This window comes from Onthophagus taurus, chromosome 2 (genome assembly GCF_036711975.1).
Source record: "Onthophagus taurus isolate NC chromosome 2, IU_Otau_3.0, whole genome shotgun sequence".
NCBI lineage: Eukaryota > Metazoa > Arthropoda > Insecta > Coleoptera > Scarabaeidae > Onthophagus > Onthophagus taurus.
In genome coordinates, this window is record NC_091967.1 from 10,506,935 (window position 1) to 10,521,054 (window position 14,120).

A 14,120-nucleotide genomic window follows, 5' to 3' on the forward strand; every position below is an offset into this window, starting at 1 on the left:
AAAATAAAATAAAATGTTTGTTTTGAGGTTATTGTTTTGACAGGTGGTGTAGCTTTTGATGTGGAGATGGTGTTTTCAATAATGATTTTATTTTTAATTTTTATATCATTTCTTTATAAATTAAATACGATTTAATTTAATTTAACTTTATTAAAAAAGTATCTATATAAAACATATAATTACGTAATATAATACAAAATAAGAATAATTTAAGAAGATATCAGCGACATCTTTTATTTGAGGAAATCATTTTTTCTTTTTCAAATTGGTAATGGAATCCGGTAAATGAAAAAAAAATTATTATGTATGAAAATAAATCTATAAATTGTATTTTTGTTAAAATTTGAAATAATAAAAAGATCTGTAATGTAATAACCGCATTAACACTTTTTTAGTTGTGTTAAAGAGATAAAAACGAAATCTATATTACCCGCCGTAAATTTTATTCCCAAGATACTACTTCCGCTTAAAAAATATTGAACCTAACTATTCAATGTCAATAACTTTCATAATATCTCGACCTATTTAGTCAACGGTACGAAAGTGAAAAGAAACCGCTTGAAGATATTTGACCGGAATATTGCGCAAGCTTTTAATCGTGTTGGGTTAAAATGTCAAACAACCGTGTAGCAGGTGGATGTGTTGAAATGTTGCCGATATCGTTATGGGTTACCACCGCATATTAGAATTTATCTACAACTTACTTTTATTAATATTAATACCGTTAATCAGAATGGGTAGTAACGATGGAAAAAACCGCATCAAACCGGTCAAGAATTACACCTTTAAATTGTTTAAATACGAGAAGGTACAGGTAAACAAAAAAATCTCGAGACGGATACCTTTACCAAGAAGTGGACATAGAATCGTTTGTGATACAAAGAATTTATACTCGTTTGGAGGTTACAATCCTGCTGTTGTAAGAGATAATATGGAAATAGAAGATAGAGACGATGATGAGTTATCAATACATTCGTTCCCTTTATTTCAAGAACTTTGGAAATTTAACTTTGCTACTAGAAGGTGGACCAGATTTAATTGTAGGGAGAGTTTACCGCCGGAATTGGCTTCAAATGCCGTTATTAGAAGAGGAAATTATTTAATGGTAGATTAATTTTCCATACAAAATGGTTAAAATAAAGTTGATTTTATAGGTTTATGGTGGTACAGGTTCACCATTTGGTTATCGTTGTAGTAATCAACTGTATATTTGTAAATTAACAGATATTAATAGCCGAATGACAGAGATAAATACAAAAGGTCCTCCACCAGTGCCACAATATGGACAAGCTTTAGTGTATTACAATGATAGTCTTTACACAATAGGAGGAACAACAGGATTTTCATACACTTGTGATATTCATAAGTATGTTTTAATTGCTTTTAATTTGTTTGGCTACGAATATTTCTTTTTTTAGATTGAATATGAAAACCCAATCTTGGGAAAGTGTGTATATTTGTCAAGGAAAAGGCGATTATGAACCGGAAGGACGCTATCGTCATGAAGTAGGTTTTGATGGACAATGCATTTATATTTTAGGTGGAGGTACGGTAGAAGATGTTTTTGATTTTGCTGAAATACCAGTTTTTGATTTGGAAAAATTACAATGGTCTGTGCAAAAAGCACTTCCTGATTCATTGGGTTAATATAGTTACATTTTGTTATATTAACTATATATAAATCAATTTCGTTTAGTTATAAATTCAATCCATGATGGATATCCACCTCCAAGACGTTGTCATGGTGCTGTTCAACTTGAATTTGAGGATGAAGATTTTAAAGTATTTATAACTGGAGGATATAGTGGCGATCAAATATATGATGACCTTTGGTGCCTAAACTTACGTACTTTCCAGTGGAATCTAGTCACATCTTGTCGATTACAATATCCTACGTATTTTCATTCGAGTGCTGTTACACCTGAAGGAAAAATGTACGTTTTTGGTGGGATAATTTCACGAGAAGATATAGAGAGGAGCAATACGATACACAGTACATGGTTATGTATACCAAAATTAAGTGAAATTTGTTGGGAAGCTTTATTACATTATAACCCAAAAATGATTAGTTATTCAAAAAGTGAATTGATTAATGCTGGTTTACCACGGCATTTTGCACAGAGGATCGAGTAATTATTTGTGTATAAATGGATTATTTATGTTCATTTCTTTAATTGATTCTTTTTTTTTGTTTATGCAATTTTTTCCTTTATAAGCAGCTTAAAAGATGTTTCTAAATTAATAAATAATACTCTACAAAAAGTTTTACTTATTTATTATTTTTATAGAAAATGAAATAATAATATTAAATACTTATTTAAATTACTTTTTTTAATCATCAGTTACCCACAATTGAGGGACAGAATGTAACAAGTTACATAGTGTATTATGTGAAGCAGTATCAAAATCTTTAGATCCATCTTGTGAAAACAAAACCATTTCATCACAAATTATGGCTTTATTTTGAGCTGTTCCATGCACCTAAATCAAAAGCAAATTATTACTATATTAATTTATTGCGAATCAGTAAATAAATCACCTCTACATATCCTTCCAAAACATTTCTATTCGGTCTCTTTAGGTTAACTTTAATTAAGACATCATCTGTTGAGCGGACATCAAAAGAGAGCCCATTTGGATTGACGTTCGTAATTAAACCAGTTAAACTTACTTTTTGGTTTATAAATTGAGGTAATTGGGCCCCATTTACTATTTCTCTTAGATTTTCTGGCATTTTGAAGCAAATATAAATTGACAGTTAAATAACCTAAAATTTGTTTTGCCGCTAATTACCAATAAAAGTTATGTTGGCAAGTTTGAATATTAATTTTTAATTTATTTTAAGATTTAATTTATAAGCAAAATAGTACTTTCGGTTATTTTTGTACGTATAAATATACCTAATTATTAATAATTAATAAATAATTTAGAAAAATATTTTATTATAGGGATTTTTAGTTTTGTGGTGATTATGTTGTTAAAGCTGGTTAGCGTGGAAAAATGGCGCTTTGTTGTGCAAGTAAGTTTTTCTTTAAAATTAACTTAATTTAATCAATATCGAAATATTTTTTTATTAACCCAACTATAAAATAATGAAAAGATAATTTGTATTTCATTAAATATTACTTCTATTGATAAAGAGCTGTCAACAAACATGAAATTTGTTCCTAACCTCAACTATAATTAAAACGCCGAATGTTTGTTTTTCCTTATTTCCTTTTCCGGTTTTATTACAATTTTCACTGTTAATAATATAAGTTTCTATAATTAAATGATCATTTTTATTACTTATATAGTATCAAATGAAGTACCGGAACATCCTGTTCTCTCACCATCTTCTGGAGCAATTTTTGAAAAGAGAATTATCGAAAAATATATCCAAGAAAATGGGGTAGATCCACTTACAGGCAAGCAATTGGCGATTGAAGATTTAATTGAAATCAAAAGTAAAATTTGTTATTATTTAAATATTTTAGCATTGTAATTTTTTAACATTATAGCCCCACCAATTGTAAAACCTAAACCACCAAGCGCAACAAGTATTCCAGCAACATTAAAACTTCTTCAAGACGAATGGGATGCTGTAATGTTATACAGTTTTACTCAAAGACAACAATTACAAACAGCTAGACAAGAATTGAGCCATGCACTTTATCAACATGATGCTGCCTGTAGAGTTATTGCTAGATTAAATAAAGAGGTTATGGCTGCCAGGGAAGCTTTGGCTACTTTAAAACCACAAGCTGGAATTACTACAGTTCCACAGCCTGTAAGTAAAATTATAATGTTTTATTATTTGTTGATTACAAACATTTTTAATTGAAGGCTGTAGCTGCTGAAGCTGCTGGTGTAGCAAATCAACCAACAGAACAAGCAGGAATGAGTGCTGAAGTTATACAAAAATTACAAGATAAAGCCACTGTATTAACATTGGAAAGAAAAAAAAGGGGTCGAACAATTCCTGAAGAATTAACTACACAAGAGGATTTAAGATCGTTTAGGACATTAGCTTCACATCCAGTAATTATAATAAATACAGTATAACCTTGATATATAACTATATAGACTTTTGGCTCCCTTCTCCATATTAATCCATTATATCAAGGTTAATTAAATTTAAAAAATATCTAATTTTTTTAATTTTTTTGTTTATTTAGAGTTTACATTCAGCATCAGTTCCTGGTATCTTAGCTTTAGATATCCATAGCTCTGATACAAGTAAAATACTAACAGGTGGAAATGATAGAAACGCGACAGTGTTTAATAAAGACACCGAACAAGTTGTTGCCATTTTAAAAGGGCACACTAAAAAAGTTACCAAAGTCATTTATCATCCTGATGAAGATTTGGTGATTACTGCATCTCCAGATTCGACAATTCGAGTTTGGAATGTACCTACATCTCAAACAACTTTGATGTTGAGATGTCATGATGGCGCTATCACTGGATTGTCTTTACACCCTACCGGAGATTATGTTTTATCAACTTCGGATGATCAACATTGGGCGTTTTCAGATATTCGTTCTGGAAGATTACTTACTAAAGTAGCTGATCAAACAAATGTTGCTTTAACCACCGCTCAATTCCATCCTGATGGACTTATTTTTGGCACAGGAACTGCAGATTCGCAAATTAAAATTTGGGATTTAAAAGAACAGAGTAATGTGGCTAATTTTACAGGTAAATTTTTTTGTTTGATGAAATATCAAAATTGATTGATTTTTTTTGTTTAAATAGGTCATACTGGTGCTATTACATCAATTTCATTTTCTGAAAATGGTTATTATTTAGCAACAGCTGCGGATGATGCGTGTATAAAATTGTGGGATTTGAGAAAATTGAAAAATTTTAAGACAATCCAGTTAGATGAAGGTTATCAGATTAAAGATCTTTGTTTTGATCAAAGTGGAACTTATTTAGCTGTAGCAGGAACTGATATAAGGTTTTATAAATTAAATATGTTTAAAAAAAATGTTATTATAATTATTTACTTTTCAGAATTTATCTTTGTAAACAATGGCAAGAATTAAAAGTGTTTAATGATCATACAGCTGCTGCTACTGGAGTTAGATTTGGTAAGCATGCTCATTATATAGCTTCAACTTCAATGGACAGAACGTTAAAACTCTATGGTCTTCAATAGTAATTTAAGTAATTAATAATTTTTTTTTAATATACATTTTCATTAATTTTTTTTACAAATGAATTGGTGATTAATGTTTTTTGGTAATCAATTTGGTTCATGTAATTTGACGTAAATAAATTAAAAAATAATTATGTATTATGTTGAGTGTGACAAAGAAAAAAATCATTAAAGATTTTTTTTGATAAAAAGTATATTTATTCTTATAAAAAAAAACTTCAACTTATTTTATTAATCAAAATAGTCAGTAATATAAATATAAGTAACCAAACTAATGGTGCTATATAACCAAGATTAAAATCCGTTGTGTCGCTTGTTATACCTCTTTGCATATAACAACGTATTAAAAATATTGCTTGAGTTTGTGGGAAATACTTGACAATCGTCACCAACCAATCTGGTAATCCATTAAGTGGCCAAATAATACCTAGATAATGAAAAAAAATGATTAAGTGAATTGTATTAGTAAACTTATTTAATATTATCTTACCACATAAAAATATAGTCATTAATAAGAAGCAAAAAATCGCAATTCCAGCGTGAACGTTATCTCTTACGATATTTGCTATTAAAATACCTAAACATAACCCACACCAAATTTGTAATAATAAAACTAGCAGCACGTGACTATACAGTACATAATGAGATCCTAACATTTGATTTGTATCATTGTTTATCCAAATTAAAATTCCATACATCAAAAGACCTTCAATTATTAATAAAACACCATAAATGATTAATTGAGATAAAACAGTTTCTGACCATCTCACACCTATTTCAAATAAAAATGAAAGAATATTTTCAGAATCACAATAATCTGAAGTCTTTTACCTGCAACATAATCTCTAGTCAACATATGTGATTCACGATGACTGATTAAAACATATGATGCTATAAAAGCTGCTAAATGATATAAAAGAACAACAGCCATTCCATTTGCTATATACTCTGATTCCGTATGTGTACGACCATATAAAGGAACACCAACCTAAAAATTAAAATACAAAGTATGAGTACTCAATTATATATTGTCTTGTAAATAGAATATAGAGAATTTTAAAACTATTTCTTTTATATCTTTTGCTGTGTTTGTCAGAGGTGAAACATCAGTTAGAGAATATTTATGTAAAGCTGATTTTATTTTTTAGTCGTCATTTATGGAATGAAAATCCTTTTAAAAAGGTGAAAAACTAGCATCAAGGAAGAAACCTTTGCGTACTTATTTTAGACATTGAAGTGTTATATGAGGAAAACTTTTAGTCAAAACTTTTTCTACAGCTATCAAGTTGTAGAATACCAGCCTTTTGCTTATATTTATTGACATTATAACATCATTTTACAAATACTAATTTTGTCTCATCGATATCCATGTTTTTTAAAGATAACTTTTAATCTATTTTTGCTTGCGGTACTTGTTGTATGAAAACCTTTTTTCTACTTTTAGGTTTAGGGTTAAGAGTATGTTGTGGCTCATAAAATAGTTATTGAAGAATATTTCATAATCTGAAGGATTTTCAATGATACTCTGCATATTCAAAATAATGTTTAATCCCAAGGCGAACCTATTTTAAACTGTTGTACTTAATGCTGAGATGTTAATAACATGTCCATGTTTCATATTATTCAGGTTGTATTTATCTTTAATTATAGTCAAGGTGGTAGATGTCATATTGAGAGATCATATCAAATTTGTTGTTGCAGGACTCTAACAGAATCATCATTTTATTTAGTAGTTTGAAGTAGATTTCATTTAGACATCATAGATATCATTCAGATCTCAATGGGAAGTGAATGATCAATGTGTTAACATTTTAAAGTTGACTACCATTAGTAACTTGGTGTTACCATGTTCTGATTCTAATTCTTGACTATGTTTATAGAGTCGAACTGTATGACTTGTATAACTGGGGAACTAGAAGAAACATCAGGAGAAAATCTTTGGCGGCCAAGAACCATGTTGAATAACATGATATGAGTATATTTCTTGCAACTACAGACGATACATTTACCTATACAAGACATTTCTTCTTTTCTTGGTTTCGTATGTCAATCATTCCATGTATACTTTCCTGGTTGATGTAAAAGTTTCGTTAATATAGGCGATTAACTAAGAGTTTGTGAGGATATGATTTGAGCATATAGTGATTGATAGGCGTAACATAATGCTGCCATAGTTCCAAAAATAGATATTAATTTTTATAAACTTAGCACAAAGCGTGGGATGACCAGTTTTACTAAAGAAGTCAATTTAAAATAGCTTACAATAGTTTTTTTCAATCTAGGCCATTATGTAAAGTAATTGGAAAAAATGTATAGCTCATTTAGAAGAGGAAATCATAAAATGGAGGCTTAAACTCGAAATCGAACATGTGAAAAATAACTTTTTGAAAATGGTTTTAAGCCTTAAGTTTAAGGTTCGAACCTTTACTGTAATTTAGAATTTAAAATATTACCTTTAAAGGATATCCAATATTAGCATTTTGTACACTAGTATTTTTAGTTGCTTCATTTAAATACTCTTCTACAGCTTGTTTAGTATAATGTTCTATAGTACTAGCAATAATACTACTGGTTGCATCGGGTCTTAAAATAAGTTGTGATGTATCCGGATTTCCAATATCGACATTATTAAGATCAATATTCGCCATAGTTCGCATTATTTGATTCGTAAATTTTTCCCCAATAATTAAAATCCCGTTTATCCCTAATTTGTATGAATCTTCTTCCGCACTTTCATAACTATCGTAATATTTTTTACTTATAATGTTACTGTCTATGAGATTTACGACGTCGCAACTGACGTATTTATGAGGATCAGTTTTACATTCGTCTTCGGTTGCTTCGAAATTGACTATAGCTAATTTTAAATTAGTCGGTATTTGTCCAATAGTAAAATTAATTAATAATAATATTAGTAATGGTACTAATAAAATAAAACATAGCCATTTAACATTTCTAAACGACAACAATGTATCTCTAAAAAGCAACATTCCCAATCGGCGAAAATTCGGCAAAAATGAAAATATTGCTCGTTTACATCTTCTAAACGGATTTGGGAATTTTCTGTGAGTTTTACGGAATTCTTTATCTTCTTCTTCCGCTTTATATAAAAATCCATCTGAGCCATATTGTGGTAAAACATCAACTTTAACATAAGGATTTTCTTGCACTGAAACTTTTTTTGGTACTTCTTTACGTATTGCAAAGGAATAAATATGAGTGTAAAGTGATTCAACATTTTTTTGTTTATGTGTTGAAGCGAGTTCTTTTGGAGAACCTTCCATTAAAAGATAACCACTACGAATGATCCCCAATCTACTTGCTGTCTCTGCTTCTAAAATGTTTTTCGATGTCATAAAAACTGTACAACCCGATTGAGTTATCTTAATAAGGTGGTCTGAAATACTAAACGAAAAAAAAAAATAAAATAGTAATAAAATAAATGAATAAATTACGATTTTTTTGTGACGGGATCCACTCCTTGATCGGGTTCATCTAAAATAATTAATTCTGGTTCGTGGAAAATCGCAACGGCAAAAGATACTTGTTTTCTTTCCATTGATGTGCAATGACTTATAAATCTATTTCCTGGTGGTAAAGCTAATAATTCATTTACAGCCGAGATTCTTTCGTTGATATAGTTCTTTTTTAAATGTAAAAGTATGCCAAAATAACGAAGTGTTTCATTTACTGTTAGCGACATAAATAATCCTGCGGAATCGGGCGAATAACCTACTCTTAATCCGGGAACACCACTCGATTTTTCACCATGGCTAAATCCAAATATCTAGTTTTAAATTATTTTATTAAAAATGTTTGATTAATGAAAACCAAAAAATTTACTTTTACGAATCCTTGATTTAATTGAGTAACACCTAATATAACATTAATAACGGTAGATTTTCCAGATCCACCAGGTCCTAATAAAACATATCTACAAAAAACAACTTTTTAATTTGTTACAGAGAATCTATTTTGCCTTTTTATTTACATTTCTCCTTTGTAAGCCGTCAGATTAAAATTTCTCATAACTTGTCCCCATTTGCTTCTCACACCGAAATGTTTATAACCGTTTACAATCTCAATAACAGGATGAATATTTTGAACTGCAGTTGAAGGCCCAGAACCGCCGGCTTTTGACATCGCTGATGTCCATTTGACAAATTCATAGTTGTAAATGAATTTGTATTATTTTTCAAATGTTTTTTTTTTAATTTAGTCTAAAATTATTTTAGAGTTTTAGAGTTAAAGATTTGCTAAAAAATTTTCGATGTGTTGTACGGAAGAAAGTGAAATTCGGTGTCAGGAGACGTAACGTGTAGAGAAAGAGAGAACATTTTTGATCCGGATGACCACTCGAGCCCGAAATCCCGAAAAGAAAAAAAAACTCGCTCGCCGTTGACGTTACGCAAGTTTGGTCGTTCGCTGTTGGATACTTACTGTCCATGGCGCATTCTTCCATGGTACAGGTGCACCTCGGCCACAACCACGAACCAATGGAAGATTAGAAAGGACGCAGAGAGAACTTTCTACTTCTCGGCGGTTTTTCCAGACTCTCACGTTTGAAAACAACAGTTTACTCTCGGTTCTCCGTGTAGAACGCGTGTTATACTTAAAAACCACCGTCAGATTTCGGGTAATTTTTTAATTTTTAATATATCTGGTGGATTTATTGATAATGTTCTTCTATATTACTGATTTATTAACAAATTGTGATTAATTTTTTGGAGGTTTTGTTAAAGAAAACCTGGGAAAATTTCTAAGTGATGATTATATAATTTGTAAATCTTGTTGAAAAGTCTTCAAGTATCAGGAAGTTGTTTGGAATTTGTCCCAATTACGTAATCGGGCGCTTTCAGCCGGTGTTTTGTCCTTATGCAACTTGTAATTGGTGCGTTGGATAATGCAGATGGTGGGTGACATAAATAGAGAGATCTTATTGGATATGTATGATTACGTTTTAAATTACACATTTATTTTTTACCTTATTTTATATTATAAACTTTCTTTTAAATTAACGATTTTTCTATATTTATATACATTCAAATCATTTTTGTTGAATTTTAAGTTTTGTTACACATAAATTAATGTATTACGACTAAAAATGATTTCTTAATTTTAATAATAAGACTTCATAAAATCATCCATCAAAAATTCAAGGTCAATTTTTTTCAAGTTCTAAAGTAACTAAGTTTCTTGTTAAAATGAGTTGAAGTTGAGAATTTGGGCAATAACTATGTTGGGTGATTAGAATCCCTTAATCTAGATTTATTCATTAAAATTCTTGTTAGAAATTCATCCAAATTTGTTTTTTCCGTACAGATAATTGGACAGTTAGTTTAATATACAACAATAATTAAGTTTTTGTCTTGAATCTCATTTTATGAATACATATAAACGAATACACGTTACTGATTTCCCTAAACTCCAAACACCTAGGTTGGACATCAATTTATGGAGTATTAGCCCAAAAATGCTAAATGAAATTCGTTCGGTCAAGTAATTCCATAGGTGCTGTCTTTGGGTCTACAGAAATCTTTTCATATACGCCATGATCTTTGCCAATTTTGCTGCATTTTAAGTTTCTGTAGTTTTTTTGAGTTGCAAGATTATAATAGATAGGCATTTTAATGGTATTCTTTAGCCTTTCAGTGTAAAAGAACGGTCATGTAATGAGCTCATAGAAGTGACCTCGGCTACCTCATCTATCTATCTACCTCATTAAAAATAATACTTCATGGACTCGATATGCAATCATTATTACTATGGCAAAGTCATGGCGTTTTACATTGTCATTGAGATCTTTAAGAGTAACTAGTTAATTCATCTAAAAATAGTAAGAAGTGGTTATCAAATCAGTTTTAATATCCAAAATTAACTGGGCTTAATTGCTAGTTAATTAAATTAAGTCATGTTAAAAATTTTTCAGCTGGGTTTGTTAGACATTCCCCTGATTTTTGATGTTAGTATTGTTAATGTTAGAGATTCTGTTATTGTCAAACTAGTGAGTTCAGTGAGTTTTCTTCATTTAATCTTTCATCTTTATACTGGTATAAATGTTGGAAAAATGATGATGACCCGAGATATTGAAAGTAGAGGGCCTGATCAGATAGTTAGTGATTCGTGTTGAATCTCCAATATAATGCATTAATCAAAAAATGAAACGAACATTTTTGGCATTCTTCAACAACTTTTCATGATAGTGTTTAATAAATCACATAAAATCGATTTCTTAGCGAATTGTTCTGAAAGTTATTCATTTTATAAAGGAAAGTGTAAGCTTTCTAATGGGCTAAATCGTTTTTGAAAATTTTATATAGATTTTAAGATAACAATTTTTAAATTAACCACAAATGCTTAAAATCATCTAAAAAGAGACCATAAAGACAGTAAAAATTTGGCATTCAATTTCAAGATAGATCTTAGTTGTGAAAGATTAGATGACTTAGCTACTTGCTTCAAACGATTAGGTACATTCAGACTACAATTAAAAGTGAAATAAATTTACTTCTAGAGCGTATAATTGACCTAGTAAAAATTCAATTATTTTTCCTGTGTCAAAACTACCAGTACATCTTGAGAAGGTTTGTTAACCAATACGGTATCAACTTCAAAGATAATGTTCATTTGTACTCGTTCATGCATCAATCAAAATCGTTTAACTGAATATCAGAATATTAGTCGATGGTCTTATGGTGTTTGAGTGAGTACCTTGCGCGCCACTCTCTCTGCCGGCATTCTTCACACGTGTTCCAGCCACCTCAGTCTCTGGGCTTCAATCTATGTTGACGTTTCTGGTCTTTCCTGCAATTCTCTTATCTCGGTAGTTCATTAATCTGCATCATTCCAGGTGCTCTGCTCCGGCTTGTTTTAGTTCTGTCCCGAACTTCTTCTAAGGAAGCTTCGTCAGTGCTCACGATGTCCGTTATATTCTTTCCATCACTACCGCTATTCGCTTTAAGCCTTAGAGGCTCTTCCCCTCATCGGCATTTGCTTCATCAAAGAGCTTCTAAAAGTATTGTGCCCATACGTTGATAATTTCGCTTTTATCGCATACTAGGTTTCTTCTATGTTTCTGCATATGCTCCCTCTTGACTGAAATCTGCCTTTGGTTTTGTTTACTGTTTTATATATGTTCCTAGTATCGTTTTTCGCATATAACTTTTCAAACTCTTCTATCCGTTTACGCAAAAAATCCCTTTTTTCCTTCTTACGTACCCTGTGCATATTTCTTTTTTCTTGCATGTATTCATTAACATTATTCCTTGTCCTGTTCTGTAACATTTTACTTCTTGCTTTTTGTTTTTTCGTTGTTGCTTCTCTATATTCGTCATCAAACAATTGTAAATCATCTTGTAGATCTTCTGAACCGATTGTAAGATAGCATATTTATATTGTTCCACATTGCTTCTTCCAATTCTTCTAAACTGGTATCTTCCTCAAGTTCCTCGTCTAACCGTTCACTTATGGCACTCTCATATTATCCTCTAATTTCCTCCATTTTCTTTTTTTCTTTTCCTTGTGTTTGTGTGACTAAGAAGTGGTGTGTAGCCACATCTGCGCATCTCACGTCTAGTAAACTTATTGCGTGAGTGGTTAGAGTCATGGATAATTAGTGATTTTAATTATTATTATTTATACTTTTAATTTTTAAAATTTATATTTCTTCGTCACAAAAGGGGTGTATACAAATAAATATTAGTATATTGATTTACAATATAAATTTAGTCATCAAAAGCTCATAATTTATAGATTAGACCCAGATGGAAGGACATTATCATAGAGTAACCCGAGTAAAATTATCAGTCCCGCGTATTATTTCAACTGATATTGACCGATAGATTACTCATCTAATAAATATTGCATACAAAGTGTTATTTGGAATTAACGTCATCTGGTTTGGATCGTTTTTCCCATTTCAGTGTTAACATCGTCTTGGAATGGATCGTTTATGACACTAACTTGATGATGATGCATCGAAGTTTTTATGACTATTAAATTTTTTTATTTTTCATTTTAAAATATAAACGTGCGAAATAGTTGAAAATGGATAAGAAAAATAACTCGACGAGTGCTAATAATAGGAAGATGTTTAGTTGGAGCAACAACAGTTATGAGTAAGTACTTTTTTTTTTTAATTAATCGTTCGATTTATATGCGTCGAGTTGATTTGATTGTTAATTAAAATTGTACGAAATTATTTATTTTTGATATTGCGTAGCATTAGCGTCCTAGTTAAAAAGTTAGGTTTCGGGGTCATATAGGTTGTTACACAAAGTTCAATTACCTAACGATTTGTCCAAAAGCGAGGCGGCGCAATAAAGTTTTGCTTCGTTTCGAGTTCGACAACGAAGCAAAACTTTCATATTCAGGATGTGCTCCAGGCGAGAGAGAAAGTTTCAAGTTTCCCTCTCTATATATCGACCTGGTCCGTCTTATGTAACACGATAACCCACTTTTAACGGAGACTTTGAAGACAAGGTATCTTATACAAGACACATACCATCAGGTGGATTGTAAATTAACTTTTTTTTTCAATATAAAAAGATAATGTTTGTTTTCGAGTTATGTACAATTTTATTTTCAACGGATATGCGTGAGTTTAACAATTTAACACCAACGTATATATACTAAGAAATTATTACCACACCTAGATATCCACTGCAATTGGGTCATTTTAAACTGCATAAATACAGAATATGTTTTTATTTCACTCTGTTTAAATATTCATATTTTATTCACATTTTTTTCTTAATTTGGGAATTACACAACCTTTTTTAAAAAATTATTCCTTGGTGACGTCAATCCTGCAAAAAAATATATAAATTTCTATAAATCAATTATAATTTAAATATTAATGTAATTAATTTCAAATATTCCATTAATAATCTATGATTACACTTTTTTTTGGTCAAGGATTACGTCTTAACATTCCTTCCTTATAAATAAAATATTTAATAGGACAACTTCAAGCTCA

The 14,120-nt window shown here is 30.3% G+C and overlaps 5 protein-coding genes across 6 annotated transcripts in view; 3 read left to right on the forward strand and 2 right to left on the reverse strand.

Moving 5' to 3' along the window:
• The first annotated feature begins 414 nt into the window (after nt 1-414).
• Nucleotides 415-2,265, forward strand: LOC111426899 (scruin like at the midline). Its single transcript, XM_023061771.2, has 4 exons — nt 415-1,105; nt 1,155-1,366; nt 1,419-1,642; nt 1,697-2,265. Exons 1-4 carry the CDS (start codon nt 665-667, stop codon nt 2,131-2,133), a joined length of 1,314 nt encoding a protein of 437 aa, XP_022917539.2. The 5' UTR covers nt 415-664; the 3' UTR covers nt 2,134-2,265.
• LOC111426898 (replication protein A 14 kDa subunit-like) lies at nt 2,260-2,797 on the reverse strand. Its single transcript, XM_023061770.2, has 2 exons — nt 2,540-2,797; nt 2,260-2,481 (listed from the first exon to the last, which is right to left on the reverse strand). Exons 1-2 carry the CDS (start codon nt 2,732-2,734, stop codon nt 2,332-2,334), a joined length of 345 nt encoding a protein of 114 aa, XP_022917538.1. The 5' UTR covers nt 2,735-2,797; the 3' UTR covers nt 2,260-2,331.
• Nucleotides 2,798-2,948: 151 nt separating this feature from the next.
• LOC111426897 (pre-mRNA processing factor 19) lies at nt 2,949-5,334 on the forward strand. The gene is made up of 7 exons (XM_023061769.2): nt 2,949-3,019; nt 3,297-3,446; nt 3,501-3,769; nt 3,826-4,020; nt 4,158-4,680; nt 4,738-4,942; nt 4,999-5,334. The coding sequence occupies exons 1-7, from the start codon at nt 3,001-3,003 to the stop codon at nt 5,141-5,143; spliced, it is 1,506 nt and encodes a 501-aa protein (XP_022917537.1). The 5' UTR covers nt 2,949-3,000; the 3' UTR covers nt 5,144-5,334.
• On the reverse strand, nt 5,325-9,700 carry LOC111426896 (ABC transporter G family member 20-like). Of its 2 annotated transcripts, none has more exons than XM_071194210.1 (7): nt 9,135-9,700; nt 8,987-9,077; nt 8,599-8,930; nt 7,597-8,548; nt 5,975-6,131; nt 5,634-5,915; nt 5,325-5,570 (listed from the first exon to the last, which is right to left on the reverse strand). In XM_071194210.1, exons 1-7 carry the CDS (start codon nt 9,284-9,286, stop codon nt 5,362-5,364), a joined length of 2,175 nt encoding a protein of 724 aa, XP_071050311.1. In that variant the 5' UTR covers nt 9,287-9,700; the 3' UTR covers nt 5,325-5,361. The 2 variants fall into 2 exon arrangements, with proteins under 2 accessions (XP_071050311.1, XP_022917536.1); XM_023061768.2 differs by having other exon boundaries at nt 8,599-8,916; nt 8,987-9,090; nt 9,135-9,210.
• LOC111426894 (ABC-type transporter snustorr) overlaps nt 9,698-14,120 on the forward strand; it is a 34,277-nt gene continuing 29,854 nt past the window's right edge. Inside the window, exons 1-2 of the mRNA XM_023061755.2 lie at nt 9,698-9,779; nt 13,066-13,260. Coding sequence (XP_022917523.1) covers nt 13,190-13,260 — 71 coding nt within the window. The 5' untranslated portion in view covers nt 9,698-9,779; nt 13,066-13,189. The remainder of the gene's footprint in view (nt 9,780-13,065; nt 13,261-14,120) is intronic.

Coding starts and splice junctions, on each gene's coding strand:
- LOC111426897 (XM_023061769.2), top strand. Junction 3,447..3,500: donor AGATTTAATTGAAATCAAAA/GTAAAATTTGTT, acceptor TTAACATTATAG/CCCCACCAATTGTAAAACCT. Junction 4,021..4,157: donor GGACATTAGCTTCACATCCA/GTAATTATAATA, acceptor TTGTTTATTTAG/AGTTTACATTCAGCATCAGT.
- LOC111426898 (XM_023061770.2), bottom strand. CDS start 2,734: ATGCCAGAAAATCTAAGAGAAATAGTAAATGGGGCCCAATTACCTCAA. Junction 2,482..2,539: donor TTTTGGAAGGATATGTAGAG/GTGATTTATTTA, acceptor CTTTTGATTTAG/GTGCATGGAACAGCTCAAAA.
- LOC111426896 (XM_071194210.1), bottom strand. CDS start 9,286: ATGTCAAAAGCCGGCGGTTCTGGGCCTTCAACTGCAGTTCAAAATATT. Junction 9,078..9,134: donor ACGGCTTACAAAGGAGAAAT/GTAAATAAAAAG, acceptor TGTTTTTTGTAG/ATATGTTTTATTAGGACCTG. Junction 5,916..5,974: donor GACTAGAGATTATGTTGCAG/GTAAAAGACTTC, acceptor TATTTGAAATAG/GTGTGAGATGGTCAGAAACT.
- LOC111426899 (XM_023061771.2), top strand. CDS start 665: ATGGGTTACCACCGCATATTAGAATTTATCTACAACTTACTTTTATTA. Junction 1,367..1,418: donor TACACTTGTGATATTCATAA/GTATGTTTTAAT, acceptor TTCTTTTTTTAG/ATTGAATATGAAAACCCAAT. Junction 1,643..1,696: donor AGCACTTCCTGATTCATTGG/GTTAATATAGTT, acceptor AATTTCGTTTAG/TTATAAATTCAATCCATGAT.